This window comes from Molothrus aeneus, chromosome 28 (genome assembly GCF_037042795.1).
Source record: "Molothrus aeneus isolate 106 chromosome 28, BPBGC_Maene_1.0, whole genome shotgun sequence".
In the NCBI taxonomy this organism is placed as follows: domain Eukaryota; kingdom Metazoa; phylum Chordata; class Aves; order Passeriformes; family Icteridae; genus Molothrus; species Molothrus aeneus.
In genome coordinates, this window is record NC_089673.1 from 5530603 (window position 1) to 5544001 (window position 13399).

The 13399-nt window shown below is 50.5% G+C and overlaps 1 protein-coding gene across 1 annotated transcript in view; it reads right to left on the reverse strand.

Annotated features, from left to right (window-relative positions):
• Positions 1-2664: 2664 nt before the first annotated feature.
• Positions 2665-13399, reverse strand: part of NPEPPS (aminopeptidase puromycin sensitive) — a 34407-nt gene continuing 23672 nt past the window's right edge. Inside the window, exons 13-23 of the mRNA XM_066567093.1 lie at positions 13081-13190; positions 12327-12390; positions 11523-11662; positions 10393-10527; positions 9029-9248; positions 7555-7697; positions 7187-7243; positions 6801-6908; positions 5886-6041; positions 5720-5767; positions 2665-3295 (exon numbers count right to left, since the gene is read on the reverse strand). Of these exons, the coding sequence (XP_066423190.1) occupies positions 3143-3295; positions 5720-5767; positions 5886-6041; positions 6801-6908; positions 7187-7243; positions 7555-7697; positions 9029-9248; positions 10393-10527; positions 11523-11662; positions 12327-12390; positions 13081-13190 (1334 nt within the window). The 3' untranslated portion in view covers positions 2665-3142. The remainder of the gene's footprint in view (positions 3296-5719; positions 5768-5885; positions 6042-6800; positions 6909-7186; positions 7244-7554; positions 7698-9028; positions 9249-10392; positions 10528-11522; positions 11663-12326; positions 12391-13080; positions 13191-13399) is intronic.

Genomic DNA, 13399 nt, shown 5'->3' on the forward strand with positions numbered 1-13399 from the left:
GCGCGCAGCGGGAAGCGGAGCCGGCGCGGGTGTCCCGGGGCCGGGGGTGTGTCCGGGTGTCCTGCCCGGCCCTGCAGAGTCGCTCCGGGACGGGGTCCCGCAGGAACCGGGATGTCCCTCGGGCCGTGATGGAAGCGCTCCCCGGGGAGACAGCCCCGCCAGAACCCGCCCCGCCCCGGCTCCGGTGTCCCCCGAGTGCCCCCGGGACGGGCACCGCGGTCCCTCCGCAGCCCGGTGTGTCCCCAAACCGGGTGACACCGGCACAGCCGAGGGATGCGGGAACGGGAAGGAAAAGGGAAAACGGGACAGGTGGAGAGCGGCGGGTGATAATTAACGGGCTGTAACGGCGAGTGGCAATTAGTGACACACAAACCGCAAACACCGCGGGGACAAGCGACAATTACCGGGACACAGCCCCGGCCCCTCCCGCGGCTGGGAGGCACCCGGAAGGGCCGGGAGAGGCGAGCGCCGCCCCGGGCGGGGGAGCGCCGGGCTCGGCCCTGGCATCGTCCCTCGCTCCCGGAGGATTCCGGGATCCCGGGAAAGGGACGCGCTCCAGAAACGGGATCCGAGGGAATTCGGGGAAAAGGAGGCGCCCGGCGGGGAGAGGGCAGGGTCGGACAGGGTTTGGGGAAGGAATTCCGGCTTGGGAGGGAGTGATCGGGCACTGGGACAGCTCTCCATGGAACGGTGGTGATCCGAAACCTCCCGGAGCTCCAGGAGTTCTGGGTTGGATCCGTGGGTCCCTCCTTGGATCCCTCAGGTGTCCCTGGTGGGGACGCTCCCAAATCCCGTGGGCAAAATCACGGCATGGTTCGGGGGGGAAGGAGGTTAAAGCTCATGCAGTGCCACCCTGCCACGGGCAGGGACAGGTCCCGCTGTCCCCGGCGCTCCAGGGCTGTGGCAGCCACGATTCCCTCCTTAATTACCACAATCCCCTCGTTAATCACGCCCTGAGCCCCATCTCAGCCCTTTCCTCACCGCAAAACTCCTCTGCCCTTGTCCTGCCCCTCTCCCCAGCATTACTTTGTCACCCACGATAAACATTAAGGTTTCCTATGGAAAGGAGTGATCCCGAAGTTCCTTTAACGGGGATTCAGCCCAGCCCGGCCCCGTTTGCTGCTGCGGTTGCTGTTTCTGTGCCGGTCCCACGCGGATGCCCCGGCCCCGCTCGCTCGGGGTTGTTTTCACTTTGTCCGTGTGCAGGCAGCAGAAGGGAAAGCGGCTTAGCCTGGGGCAGGGCTGGTGCTGACAGCAGCGAAATTCCCGAACCGGGCTCGTTCCCAGCCCGGCCTGGGCAGTGCAACCGGCCAAGAGCTCAGAGCCTCAACATTCACAATTCTGGGGCGTTTCCCCACCCTGGAAGCGCCTCCACGGCGTTATTCCGTCAACTTTGCGCTCTTCAATACATTATTTTTATTCACAGCTTTTTTCTTTCCTTTCTCTGCTAAGTCGTGGGCAGTTCTGGAGTGCCTGAGGGTGGTTTTTGTTCACATGGCACAAACTCTACCCCAGTGGCACAGGACGGGTCCTGTAAAGCGGCACCTTGGCCTCTGCTGTCCCCTCACAGCTTTGGGTCACTTCAGGCTCCAAATAAACCCAGCTTTGGGTCCATTTCAGCCTTCAAACAGAACACAAGGTGAGGACGTGAATTTCACATTGACATTTTTATTAACGCCAACTCTTTTAAATCTTTTTTTTTTCTTTATTTTGTACTCTTTTTTTGCTTGTTTTTTTTTTATTTTTTGTGGGTTTTTTTGTAATCTTTTTTTTTTAAACAATAGCACAAAAATGTCTCGAGGGGAAGCAGTCTGACAAGTTAAATCTGATGACCTTCTGAAAAAATTAACAGTTAAGCCACACCAAATACGAATTCCTGTTAAAGAAAATAAGGAAAAAGGGAGGAAAAACCAAAAATAAAAAGCTGGAACTCCAACCTTTGTGTATTAGAGGGTGGCTGGTTAGTAGGACCACGTTGCTTTGGGAGGGGATGATGGCACAGCTTCATCATCATCATCATCATCGTCATCACTGATTTAAGGCTTCAGAATCCAAATTTCCAGGGCAATGATGGAGAGGGAGGAGCAGGAGCAGCTGGATCCTCTGGAGGGGAGCAGGGCAGCCCTGCCCCAGCAGCAGCAGCAGCAGCCCCGTCCCCCTGCGCGGGGAGAAGGGGCCAGGAGAAACGGAAATGAAATCAAACTGCACGAACCTTTCTGCTTTAATGTGGCTCTGAGAGGAGTTTCCTTTACAATCCCGAGCTCTCCTCGAAGGACATCAGCGACAGGGGTGGGGGCACCCAGGAGAAACAGAACAGGGGGGTTGGGGGGTTTTGGGGGGGTTTTGGGGTTTTTTGGGTTTTTTTTGTTGCTGAGAGGTAACACAAAAGGGAAAGGGGAACCCTACTATCCTTGGGGTGGGGAGGGTTCAGGGACATCTCCCCAAAACCTTGCACAGGTTCTGTCCAACCACACCTGCCTGGCCCCGGGACCTGTTCCACACAAGGCTGAGGCCCCACTCCTGCCTCAGGCTCTGCACTGACCTAAAAACCCCTGGTTTCCTTTTTTTGGGGGGAGGGAGGGTGTAAAAAACAGAACATCTGTCAATAAGTGTCAGGAAAGGGGAGGGGGGTGTTAAATATTTTAACCACTGACAAGGCTTGAGGAAGTTTCACAGTTTTGTTATGCTCTATTTTATTACTATCATATTTACAGATTTTTCTCTCTCTTTTTTTTGTATTTTTGTATTTTTTTTCTCTCTCTCTCTTTCTGCAGAATCGCTGATAGATTTTTTTTGTTGTTGTTGTTGCTGTTGTTGTTTGTTTTTTTTTCCGAACAGAATTTTCCCAAATTCTTGGAGTGTGTGAGCAGGAACCGATTAAACTCTACATTCACGGTCCAATCCCCACGGGCTTGAGGAGGAGGAGGAGGAGAAGGAGGAAGAGGAAATAAACGAAAAAAAAGAAAAAAGGAAAAGAAACCAAAATAAAAAAAAGGGGGGAAAAAAAAGGAAAAAAAAAAACAACAAAAAGAAGGGGAAACAAACCAAAACCAAAACTCCCAAATTCTTGGCATGTGGGTCATCGGTGGGGGCTCCTCCCGGTGCCCGGGGCTGCGCTGGGGCCGCTGCGGGCGCGGGGGGCTCACACGGGGGCGGGCGGCGCCCGGCGCTGCTGCAGGAAGTGCTGGATGCTGTCGGCGTCGCGCCGCAGCCACGCCGCGTTCAGCAGGATGTTCTCGCAGCACTGCTGCACCGTGCGCTCCGCCGACGGCGCCGGGTGGCTCTCGAAGAACGCCTGCGGGGACAGCGACAGCTGCGGACACGGCCGGGGACCCCTCAGAGCGAGCGGGGCCTTGGGGCGGGGCCGATGGAAAATCAGCCAGGATGGGGAAACGCCTACAGGGGTGGGGAAACACCAGGAGGAATGGGGAAATGCTTCCAGGGACGGGGAAACACCAGGAGGAATGGGGGAGCTCTTCCAGGGATGGGGAAACACCAGGAGGAATGGGGGAGCTCTTCCAGAGGTGGGGAAACACCAGGAGGAATGGGGGAACACTTCCAGGGACGGGGAAACACCAGGAGGAATGGGGGAGCTCTTCCAGGGATGGGGAAACAGCTGCAGGGATGGGGAAACTCTTCCAGGGATAAGGAAACACCTGCAGGGATGGGGGCTCAGTCCAGCTCCTGCCCTGCACAGGATGATGATCCCCACAGTGCCAGCCTGTCCCTGAGGGAATTGCCCCTACAGCCCTGAGGGAACTGCCCCTACACCCCTGAGGGAACTGCCCCTACATCCCTGAGGGAATTGCCCCAACAGCCCAACAGCCCTGAGGAAATTGCCCCTACAGCCCTGAGGGAATTGCCCCTACAGCCCTGAGGGAATTGCCCCAACAGCCCTGAGGAAATTGCCCCTACACCCCTGAGGAAATTGCCCCTACAGCCCTGGAGCTCACAGGGAGCATCAATTCAACCCCTGGTCCTGCTCAGACACCCCAAACCCCACCCTGGCCCCATCTGGACAATGCTCCAACAGCTTCAGATCAGCCCTGGCACCCAAAACTGCCCCGAGGTGAAGCCACTCTGGAAGGTTTCAGGGTGATCCTGAGTTTCCAGTTTGGATGGACAGTGCCCCCAGGCCCAGGGCAGTGCCCCCAGGGGCTGGACAGTGCCCCCAGGCCCTTTCTGGCCAGTTCAGGCCCCCAGGCCCAGTTCAGGCCCCCAGGCCCCGTTCAGTGCCCCCAGGCCCCGTTCAGTGCCCCCAGGCCCCGTTCAGGCCCCCAGGCCCCGTTCAGTGCCCTCAGGCCCCATTCAGTGCCCCCAGGCCCCGTTCAGTGCCCCCAGGCCCCATTCAGGCCCCCAGGCCCCATTCAGTGCCCTCAGGCCCCGTTCAGGCCCCCAGGCCCAGTTCAGTGCCCCCAGGCCCCATTCAGGCCCCCAGGCCCAGTTCAGGCCCCCAGGCCCCGTTCAGGCCCCATTCAGTGCCCTCAGGCCCCGTTCAGGCCCCATTCAGTGCCCTCAGGCCCCGTTCAGTGCCCTCAGGCCCAGTTCAGTTCCCCCAGGCCCCATTCAGGCCCCCAGGCCCCGTTCAGTGCCCTCAGGCCCCATTCAGTGCCCTCAGGCCCCATTCAGTGCCCCCAGGCCCCGTTCAGTGCCCCCAGGCCCCGTTCAGGCCCCCAGGCCCCGTTCAGTGCCCTCAGGCCCCATTCAGTGCCCCCACGCCCCGTTCAGGCCCCCAGGCCCCATTCAGTGCCCTCAGGCCCCGTTCTGGCCCCGTTCAGTTCCCCCAGGCCCCGTTCAGTTCCCCCAGGCCCCGTTCAGGCCCCGTTCAGTTCCCCCAGGCCCCGTTCAGTTCCCCCAGGCCCCGTTCAGGCCCCCAGGCCCATCTGGCCAGGGCAGTCCCGGTTTCCCCCGGCAGGAGCAGCTCCCAGGGCTGCTGTGACTCTGCATTTTCCAGGGCCGGGGAGCCCGAGCTGTCCCTGCCTCCCTCCAAGCAGCTTTCCCCAGCACTTGGCAGAGCACCTCACACCCTGCAAGGTGACACTGGGGCTCACAAGTGGGAAATTCCCCCTCAAAGGTCAGGAATTCTCTTGGAAATGAGCTGGGAGTTAATTAGGGGTGGGTTTCCTGCTCAGTGTTTTGCAAACAAATAAAATAAAATAAATTCTAGTGCAAAACTTCTCTGTATTTTCTACTATTAAATCTTTACTAAGAAAAGTCACTAAATGATAAAAAGCACAGAGCCAGTTCAGGGCTCAGCTGATCTTTGGAATTACAATTCCTCCTCAGTGTTTTCCTAATAGGACAGTGCTAATTAACAGATTAACAGCTCTATTTTAAAGTTTCTTCTTCCAAGATGTTCTTGGAAAAATGGGGGGAAAGAATAAATCATGAAATCTACACCCACTCTCAGAGCTCTACCAATGATGGAGGTTGGGATAATTCTGAATATTTAAAAGTTTTCTTTTTTGGGGAGGCTCAAAGCTGCTGCCAAACTCTGCTGGATTTTGTCAAAGTTGAAGTCAATGAAGAATAAATCAGTGGAAATTCCAGATTACTTCCAAAATGCTGATTTAAGGCATTTCAATCATATTTTATCCAACCTAAAGAGGGGCAGTTTGGGCACAGAACAACAAAATCCACCAGGATTTGATTCTTCCAGCCAGAGCACCCCAAGTTTATCAGTGACTAATTAGTCAATTCTTTAATTAAAGTTTCTTACCTTCACTTCTGCAGCCATTTTATCATTTGCAAATCCATCCACTGTGAGCTGAAGGGGGGGAAAAAAACCAACAAGAAATTATTAATTAATTATTAGATTAAAGGTGAGATTCACCATTTCCAGTGAAAGATGGGAGGGAAGGGCTTTTCCTCAGGGCCCCACGTACCTTTATTAATCTGGATATTAAGAATCCACCTTGGTATCGATTATAAAGCTCCTCCCAGTTGTCCCTTACGAATTTCCAAGCAGCTTTCCTGCCCTGTTTGCTGCCTCCAGCCACTCCTCCAATCACTGACACCGTGTCCTGGGGACGTACCTCTTCCTGGGGAGGGAAATATTCTCAATATTCCACATTTTCCCAACAATTCCAGCACCTTGGCTTGAGGTTTTAGGTATTTCTACAGCCAATCTGTCAATTTAGGCAAATTTTTTACCCCAAAATTTAATGTGCAATTCAAAGAGTGAAGGAGAAGCAAATCCCTGAGTTATTCCCAGGTTACACCCGCCAAAAAAAAAAAAAAATCTTATTTTAACTGAAGAAAGGAAAGATGTAGAGAGATTATTCTGGCTCTTTGGTAAATTGAGAGGCCACACTGCATTCTGGCTTCCTGGGAATTGGTGCTGGAAGCAGAGCAGCACCAGGAAAATTGGGATTAATTCCCACAGCACCAGGGAATCAACTGCTCTGAACACACAGAATCCCCACAGCAGCTGCCTCCAAACAGAGCAATCAGAGTTTTCTTAATTTGAAATCAGCTCATTCAGAGGTTTTTTTAATTTGGAACCACCTTACTCAGATTTTTTGTTAATTTGGAACCAACTCTCTCAGATTTTTGCTAATCTGGATCCAGCTCTCTCAAAATTTTGTTAATTTGAACCAAGGCTCTCGGATTTGTGTTACTCTGAACCAACTCTCAGATTTTTCTTAATTTGGACCCAGCTTGCTGAGATTTTTCTTAATTTGGAATTTCCCCAAAACTCTGAAGGCCCAGCTGCAAGCCTGACCCGGGAGGAGACTCCTGCAGGTTCAGGCCATGCCCAGGGCGCTCCCCAGGGAACAGCCCAGGGGAAGGGAACTCACTGAAAGTGCAAAGGTGAGAACTTTTTGGATCAGCTCTGGCTGGGAGATGGCCCCGAGGACGCGCTCGATCCGGTTCTTCTCCTCCTGCATGTCAGCCTGCTTGTGCAGCTGCAGGGAAACACATCCAAATATTCATTCATCATTAATCCCACGCCTAATGAGCCCTCTGTGGGTGCCAGAGCTGCTAATTACTCAGCAAACCTAATCAGGGACAAATTGGCCTGGCTGGTGGCGCTGTTAATTCCAAGGAACAAAGTGATTTCCACCGGTTTGCATAAAGGTCAAGCAGCACAGGGAGAAATTCCCAAGGGAATTGGGTGTGGATAAACCCCAGCCCAGAGGGATTTTTAGGGGGAAATGTGGGGTTTTGGAGAGTGAGCACCCACCTTTAGCATGGTGTCCAGGGTGGAGCTGTCCCCGTGCTTCAGCACAGTCACATAGACCTGGGAGAAAATCGGAAATAAAACCATCACACTCTTGGAAAAGCAGCAATTTGTATGGAATTGGGCTGGAATTCCCACATCTGGAAGCACCAGGGCTTCAACTCTGCATTGGAGAGATGGAGTTCAACTCTTGGATGTTTTCCTCCGTTCCAGGAGAATTTTGGCAATTCCAAAAGCGGAAAGGCCAGGATGACACAAGGAGGGACGCTCCCATCTCCCAGCCTGCTCCCCTCTCGTTCCCCACCCTCTGGAATCCACCTGCCAGGGGGAGGGGACAGCCTGAGGGGACCCCCAAGCCCCCCAGGACCTACAGGACTCCTCAGGTCAGCAGACAGGACGTGCTTCCCCTCCACGTGCTCCTTGAAGCGGCGCCGCGCCTCCTCCAGCGTCGCCTTGTGCCCGGCTTTCCCCAGCTTGCCCAAAACCAGCCCCCTCAGCAGGGCATCCAGGTGCCCTAGGAGAGAGAGAACACGAAAATGGCATTGTTTGGGAGCTTTCCCCAGCTTGCCCAAAACCAGCCCCCTCAGCAGGGCATCCAGGTGCCCTAGGAGAGAGAGAGAACACAAAAATGGCATTGTTTGGGAGCTTTTCCCAGTCTTCCTAAGGCCAGACCCCTCAGGAGGGTCTAGGAGAGAGAAAGAACACAAAAATGGGATTATCTGGAGCTTTTCCTAATTTTCCCAAAACCAGACCCCTCGGGAGGGTCTAGGAGTGAGGAAGAAGAGAAAAATGGGAAAATTTGGGAGACAAAGCTCAGCATTGAAGCTTTATTGCAGCTGTGTGAGAATCCCTGAGGACATGCAGAGAATCCAGGGGTGGTCCAATGCCTCTTTCAGCCTCACTTTCCTCCCTTCTCTCCCCCAAATCCCTGATAATTTATTGACACAAGATTCCCAACTCCATAACTGAATTTCCCAGAAATTTTCCCCCAAATCCCTGATGATTCATTAATACACAAGATTCCCAAACACAAAACTGAATTTCCCATCATTTCCTCCCAAACCCCTGATGATTTTTTACTCAATCCCAAGCTGGATTTCCCATCATTTCCTCCCAAACCCCTGATGATTTTTACTCAATCCTAAGCCGAATTTCCCATCCTTTGCCCCAAATCCCTGATGATTTTTACTCAATCCCAAGCTGGATTTCCCATCCTTTGCCCCAAATCCCTGATGATTTTTACTCAATCCCAAGCTGGATTTCCCATCCTTTGCCCCAAACCCTGATGATTTTTACTCAATCCCAAGCTGGATTTCCCATAATTTCCCCCAAACCCTGATGATTTTTACTCAATCCCAACCTGGATTTCCCATAATTTCCCCCAAACCCTGATGATTTTTACTCAATCCCAAGCCGAATTTCCCATCCTTTGCCCCAAACCCTGATGATTTTTACTCAATCCCAAGCTGGATTTCCCATCCTTTGCCCCAAACCCTGATGATTTTTACTCAATCCCAAGCTGGATTTCCCATAATTTCCCCCAAACCCTGATGATTTTTACTCAATCCCAACCTGGATTTCCCATCATTTCCCCCAAACCCTGATGGTTTTTACTCAATCCCAAGCTGCATTTCCCATCATTTCCCCCAAACCCTGATGATTTTTATTCAATCCTAAGCCGAATTTCCCATCCTTTGCCCCAAACCCTGATGATTTTTACTCAATCCCAGCTGAGTTTCCCATCCTTTGCCCCAAACCCTGATGATTTTCCCCCAGCCCCAGCTGAGTTTCCCCTCTCTGATCCCCCCAGCCCCAGCAGGTTGCAGCCCCAGCAGACTCTCCTACCCTCTCCAGGTTTGGGGTCCCAGCCCAGCCTCTCCCCGATGGGGGAGAAGACGTCTCTGACGAACACCTGGATGTCCTCGTAGAAGTCTGTGTGGGACAGGAGCGTGCCCAGGATGCCCAGGTTGCAGCTCAGGTCGCTCCACACGGTGTAGTTGGGCTCGTTCACAAACGCTTCCATCACTTTCAGCACCTCCACGGTGCTGATGATTCCAGCTCGGGCCTGGGGAGGAGACAAAAAATGAGATTAATCCCATTTTTATTAGCTCAGCACATTATTTTATTGATTATTAAGGAAAAAAGGGATTAATCTGATTTTTTATTTGATCATCAATTTATTTTGCTCCATTCCCTGAGGATTTTCTCAATCCCAAAGCATTTTCTCTATACAAGAGGATTTTGCCCCAATCCCAGAGGATCTGGCCCCAGTCCCAATGGATTTTTTCCCCAGTCCCAAAAGATTTTCTCCATCCCAGAGGTTTTCCTCCAATCCCAGATGATTTTGCCCCATTCCCTGATGATTTTTTCTGCCGTTTCCAGATGATTCTTCCCCATTCCCAGGGGATTCTGCCCCAGTCTCAGGTGATTTCCCCCCTCATTCCCAGATGATTCCCCCCCCGTTCCCAGAGGATTCTGCCCCACTCTCAGGTGATTTCGCCCCGTTCCCAGAGGATTCTGCCCCACTCTCAGGTGATTCCCCCCCGTTCCCGGACTATTCTGCCCCAATCTCAGATGATTCCCCCCCCGTTCCCAGAGGATTCTGCCCCACTCTCAGGTGATTCCCCCCCGTTCCCAGAGGATTCTGCCCCACTCTCAGGTGATTCCCCCCCGTTCCCGGACTATTCTGCCCCAATCTCAGATGATTCCCCCCCGTTCCCAGAGGATTCTGCCCCACTCTCAGGTGATTCCCCCCCGTTCCCAGAGGATTCTGCCCCACTCTCAGGTGATTCCCCCCCGTTCCCAGAGGATTCTGCCCCACTCTCAGGTGATTCCCCCCCGTTCCCAGACTATTCTGCCCCAATCTCAGATGATTCCCCCCCGTTCCCAGAGGATTCTGCCCCACTCTCAGGTGATTTCGCCCCGTTCCCAGAGGATTCTGCCCCACTCTCAGGTGATTCCCCCCCGTTCCCAGAGGATTCTGCCCCACTCTCAGGTGATTCCCCCCCGTTCCCGGACTATTCTGCCCCAATCTCAGATGGTTCCCCCCATTCCCAGAGGATTCTGCCCCAATCTCAGATGATTCCCCCCCGTTCCCAGAGGATTCTGCCCCACTCTCAGGTGATTTCGCCCCGTTCCCAGAGGATTCTGCCCCACTCTCAGGTGATTCCCCCCCGTTCCCAGCTGTTTTTCCCCGTCCCAGGGCTCACCAGGGAGAAGAGGTCGTTCTGCAGCCCCAGCCTGTCCACGGGGGGCAGGGACAGGTCCTTGATGGCCGGGATGAGGCTCTCGAGCATGGCCGGGCTGTACTGGGTGCGGTAGAACCCCACCGTGCCCAGGTTCAGCTAAAGCACAAACACCCAGGGGCTCAGCAGCAAGCAATCACACAGTTCATAGCTGTTTGTGGCTAAAGTAGGGTCTGTGCTGGTGTAGATTTCAATAAAATTTGGTTTATGTCTGTATAATAAAATGTCATTTATTGTTACGTGTGATTTTATAAAGTGTGATTTATATTAATATATAGTTGTGTGTATGTGTCTAAAATGTCTTTGTATCAATTTATATCTATATAAAATATGTATTTGTATTTATACTTATCTATCTAAACTTTCTATTTATAGGCATTTATTTTAAAAAATCTTTGTATCCATATATATTTATCTAAAATATCTTTATATTGTTATATATTTAAAATATGCCTTTGTATTTATGCATATTTATCTAAAATACATCTTCATATTTATCTAAAATACCTATGTCCATATATGTGTTTTATATATGAAAAGCATATGTAGGAAAACTATATACAGAAAACCAATATATTAAATTATGCATTTATATATATATATCTATATATGCATATACAAATGATAATTTTTTAAAATAGAAATATATTGTAGATCTTTATATTCATTAAAATAATATAATGCATAGACTTACATATATAGTTAAGAATTTAAATATAAATTTATTATAGTAAGAGAATATATTTAATACATGGCATAAAGTATATAATGATTGTAATAATAATAATTATTATGGTAATGAGACAATAATACCATAACCATAATAACAATAATTACAACAATAATGATAACAATGACTAAAAAAGCCACAACACCTCAACTCAAATCCTGCCTTTAATTTCACTTTTTTTTCCAGGTTTGAATTCTCAAAAAACTGCAGTTATGTTGTCGGAAAATGGGAAAGAAAGGGGAGGAATGGGAACCAAAACTACACAGCAGCACAGGGAAGAAAAGGAGGTTTTCCAGAGGAAAACCAAAATTCCAAGGCGGAAGGGAAATAAAAGGAGGAGGAAAATGAAAATTTGAGGCCTCACCTTGACCCACTGCTCTGGCTTGGTGTCCTTCAGCACCACGGTGAGCTCGGGTTTGTCCATCAAAATCTGCATTTTGGCACAGCTGGGGTCCTCGCTCGTGCAAATACTGATGGGCACCATCCACATGGGGAAATCCTCCCCTGCAACGGAGGAAAACAAGGGGGAAATTGGGTGCAAAACACTGAGAAACAGCTCAAAACCAGCCCAGGCTCAGCACTGAACGTGAAATTGGAAAAATAAGGTCCAAATCTGAAACGTCCGTTTTTAAAAATCTGAGGGACAATGACAGTTTTAATCTGGAGTAAAATGTCAGTTTTAGAGTTGAAAATATGAGGTAAGTTACAGTTTTAGAGCTAAAAGCCCCAAAATCTTTAAATCGACTTTCAAGCCAAATATTTTAATTTGGATAAGCACGAAAGGGGAGTGGAATCAGCACTGAAATCAGTGGTTGTGCCCACCTGAGGTGTTTTTATTTCATTTATTTCAGCACCACCACAAACCAGCTGCTCCCCAGCCCCTCAGAGGGCCCCGGCCCTAAAATTGACATTTTTGAAGGAATTTTGAGACAAGGAATTCTGCTCTCCATGCCAGGATATATGGAAACCACAAGTGGGAAAGGCCCAAACTTGGATTTCCTCAGATTTCCCCACCTGGATCCAGGCAGAGCACAGGCCTGGGGCTGTTTCAGCTCCCAAAATTGCTGATTTTGGATGAAAAACAACGAAAAACCAACAATATCCCTTCAAAATTGGGATATTTTGTGGTTTTGTGCCCACCCATTCCTGCTCCCAGCCCTCCTCTTACCAGTATATGGTCCACTGGCACAGAATTTCTTCTGGACCAACTTCAACACTTTGTCATCTTCTTGCTGAGGGGAAAAAAAAAATCAAAAAAGAAAAAAAGGCAAGAAAATGAGAAAAGGGGGCGATTAGCACGTTTCATTTCAGTCCCTGTGTGTCACTGCCCTCTGCTTCATGGAATAATTTGGTTTTTCCCACCAGAAAAGGCTCGAGCAGGCGCGGCCTGGATCTGCGGCCTGAGGGCAGCGCCGGCCCCGATCCTCCCTCGCCCTGCCAGCCTGGGCAAGGAGCAGAACTGCAGGGGAATTATTCCCTCCCTGCACAAACGGTTCCCAAAGGCAGCAAACCCCAGGGAGCCAGGGAGTTTTGGGATGAATCCGCAGGGATTCGGCACCTCCCGCCCGTCAGAACCAGAGCTGAGCCCACGTGGAGCCGCCCCTGACCCGAGGGAGTGCCCAGAATCTGGGAATATGGTAAAATCTGATCTGAAATTAAGGCACAAATTCAATTTTTACCACCCCTAATCCAAGGAAGTGCTCTAAATCAGGGAATATTGCTAAATCTGATCCAAAATTAAGGCACAATTCCATTTTCACCACCCCTGATCCAAGGGAATACCCAAAATCAGGGAATATTGCTAAATCTGATCCAAAATTAAGGCACGATTCCATTTTCACCACCCCTGATCCAAGGGAATACCCAAAATCAGGGACTATTGTTAAATCTGATCCAAAATTAAAGCACGATTCCATTCTCACCTGTTCAGCCTCCACGTAAATGAGTGGAAATCCCATTTGTTTGGTCCATGTGTTCATCACAGCAGCAATGGGTTTGCCACTGGCTTTTTCCAGGCTTTCCCAGAGATCCTCTGCAGGAGAAAAGGATTTGAATTAGGTTTTATTAGGGTTAGCATAGGGAAAGTTGGGTTCTTACTTCACCTTTTCCACTTTTGTGTTTTGTTGAAATTTAACAGACGACAGGCAAAAAAAAAAATGGAAATAGTTTAAACCTCCTCAGGAAGGAGAGGGGGGAAAAGCAGCTTCTTTACTGCTAAAAAAACCCAATCAATACACGTTG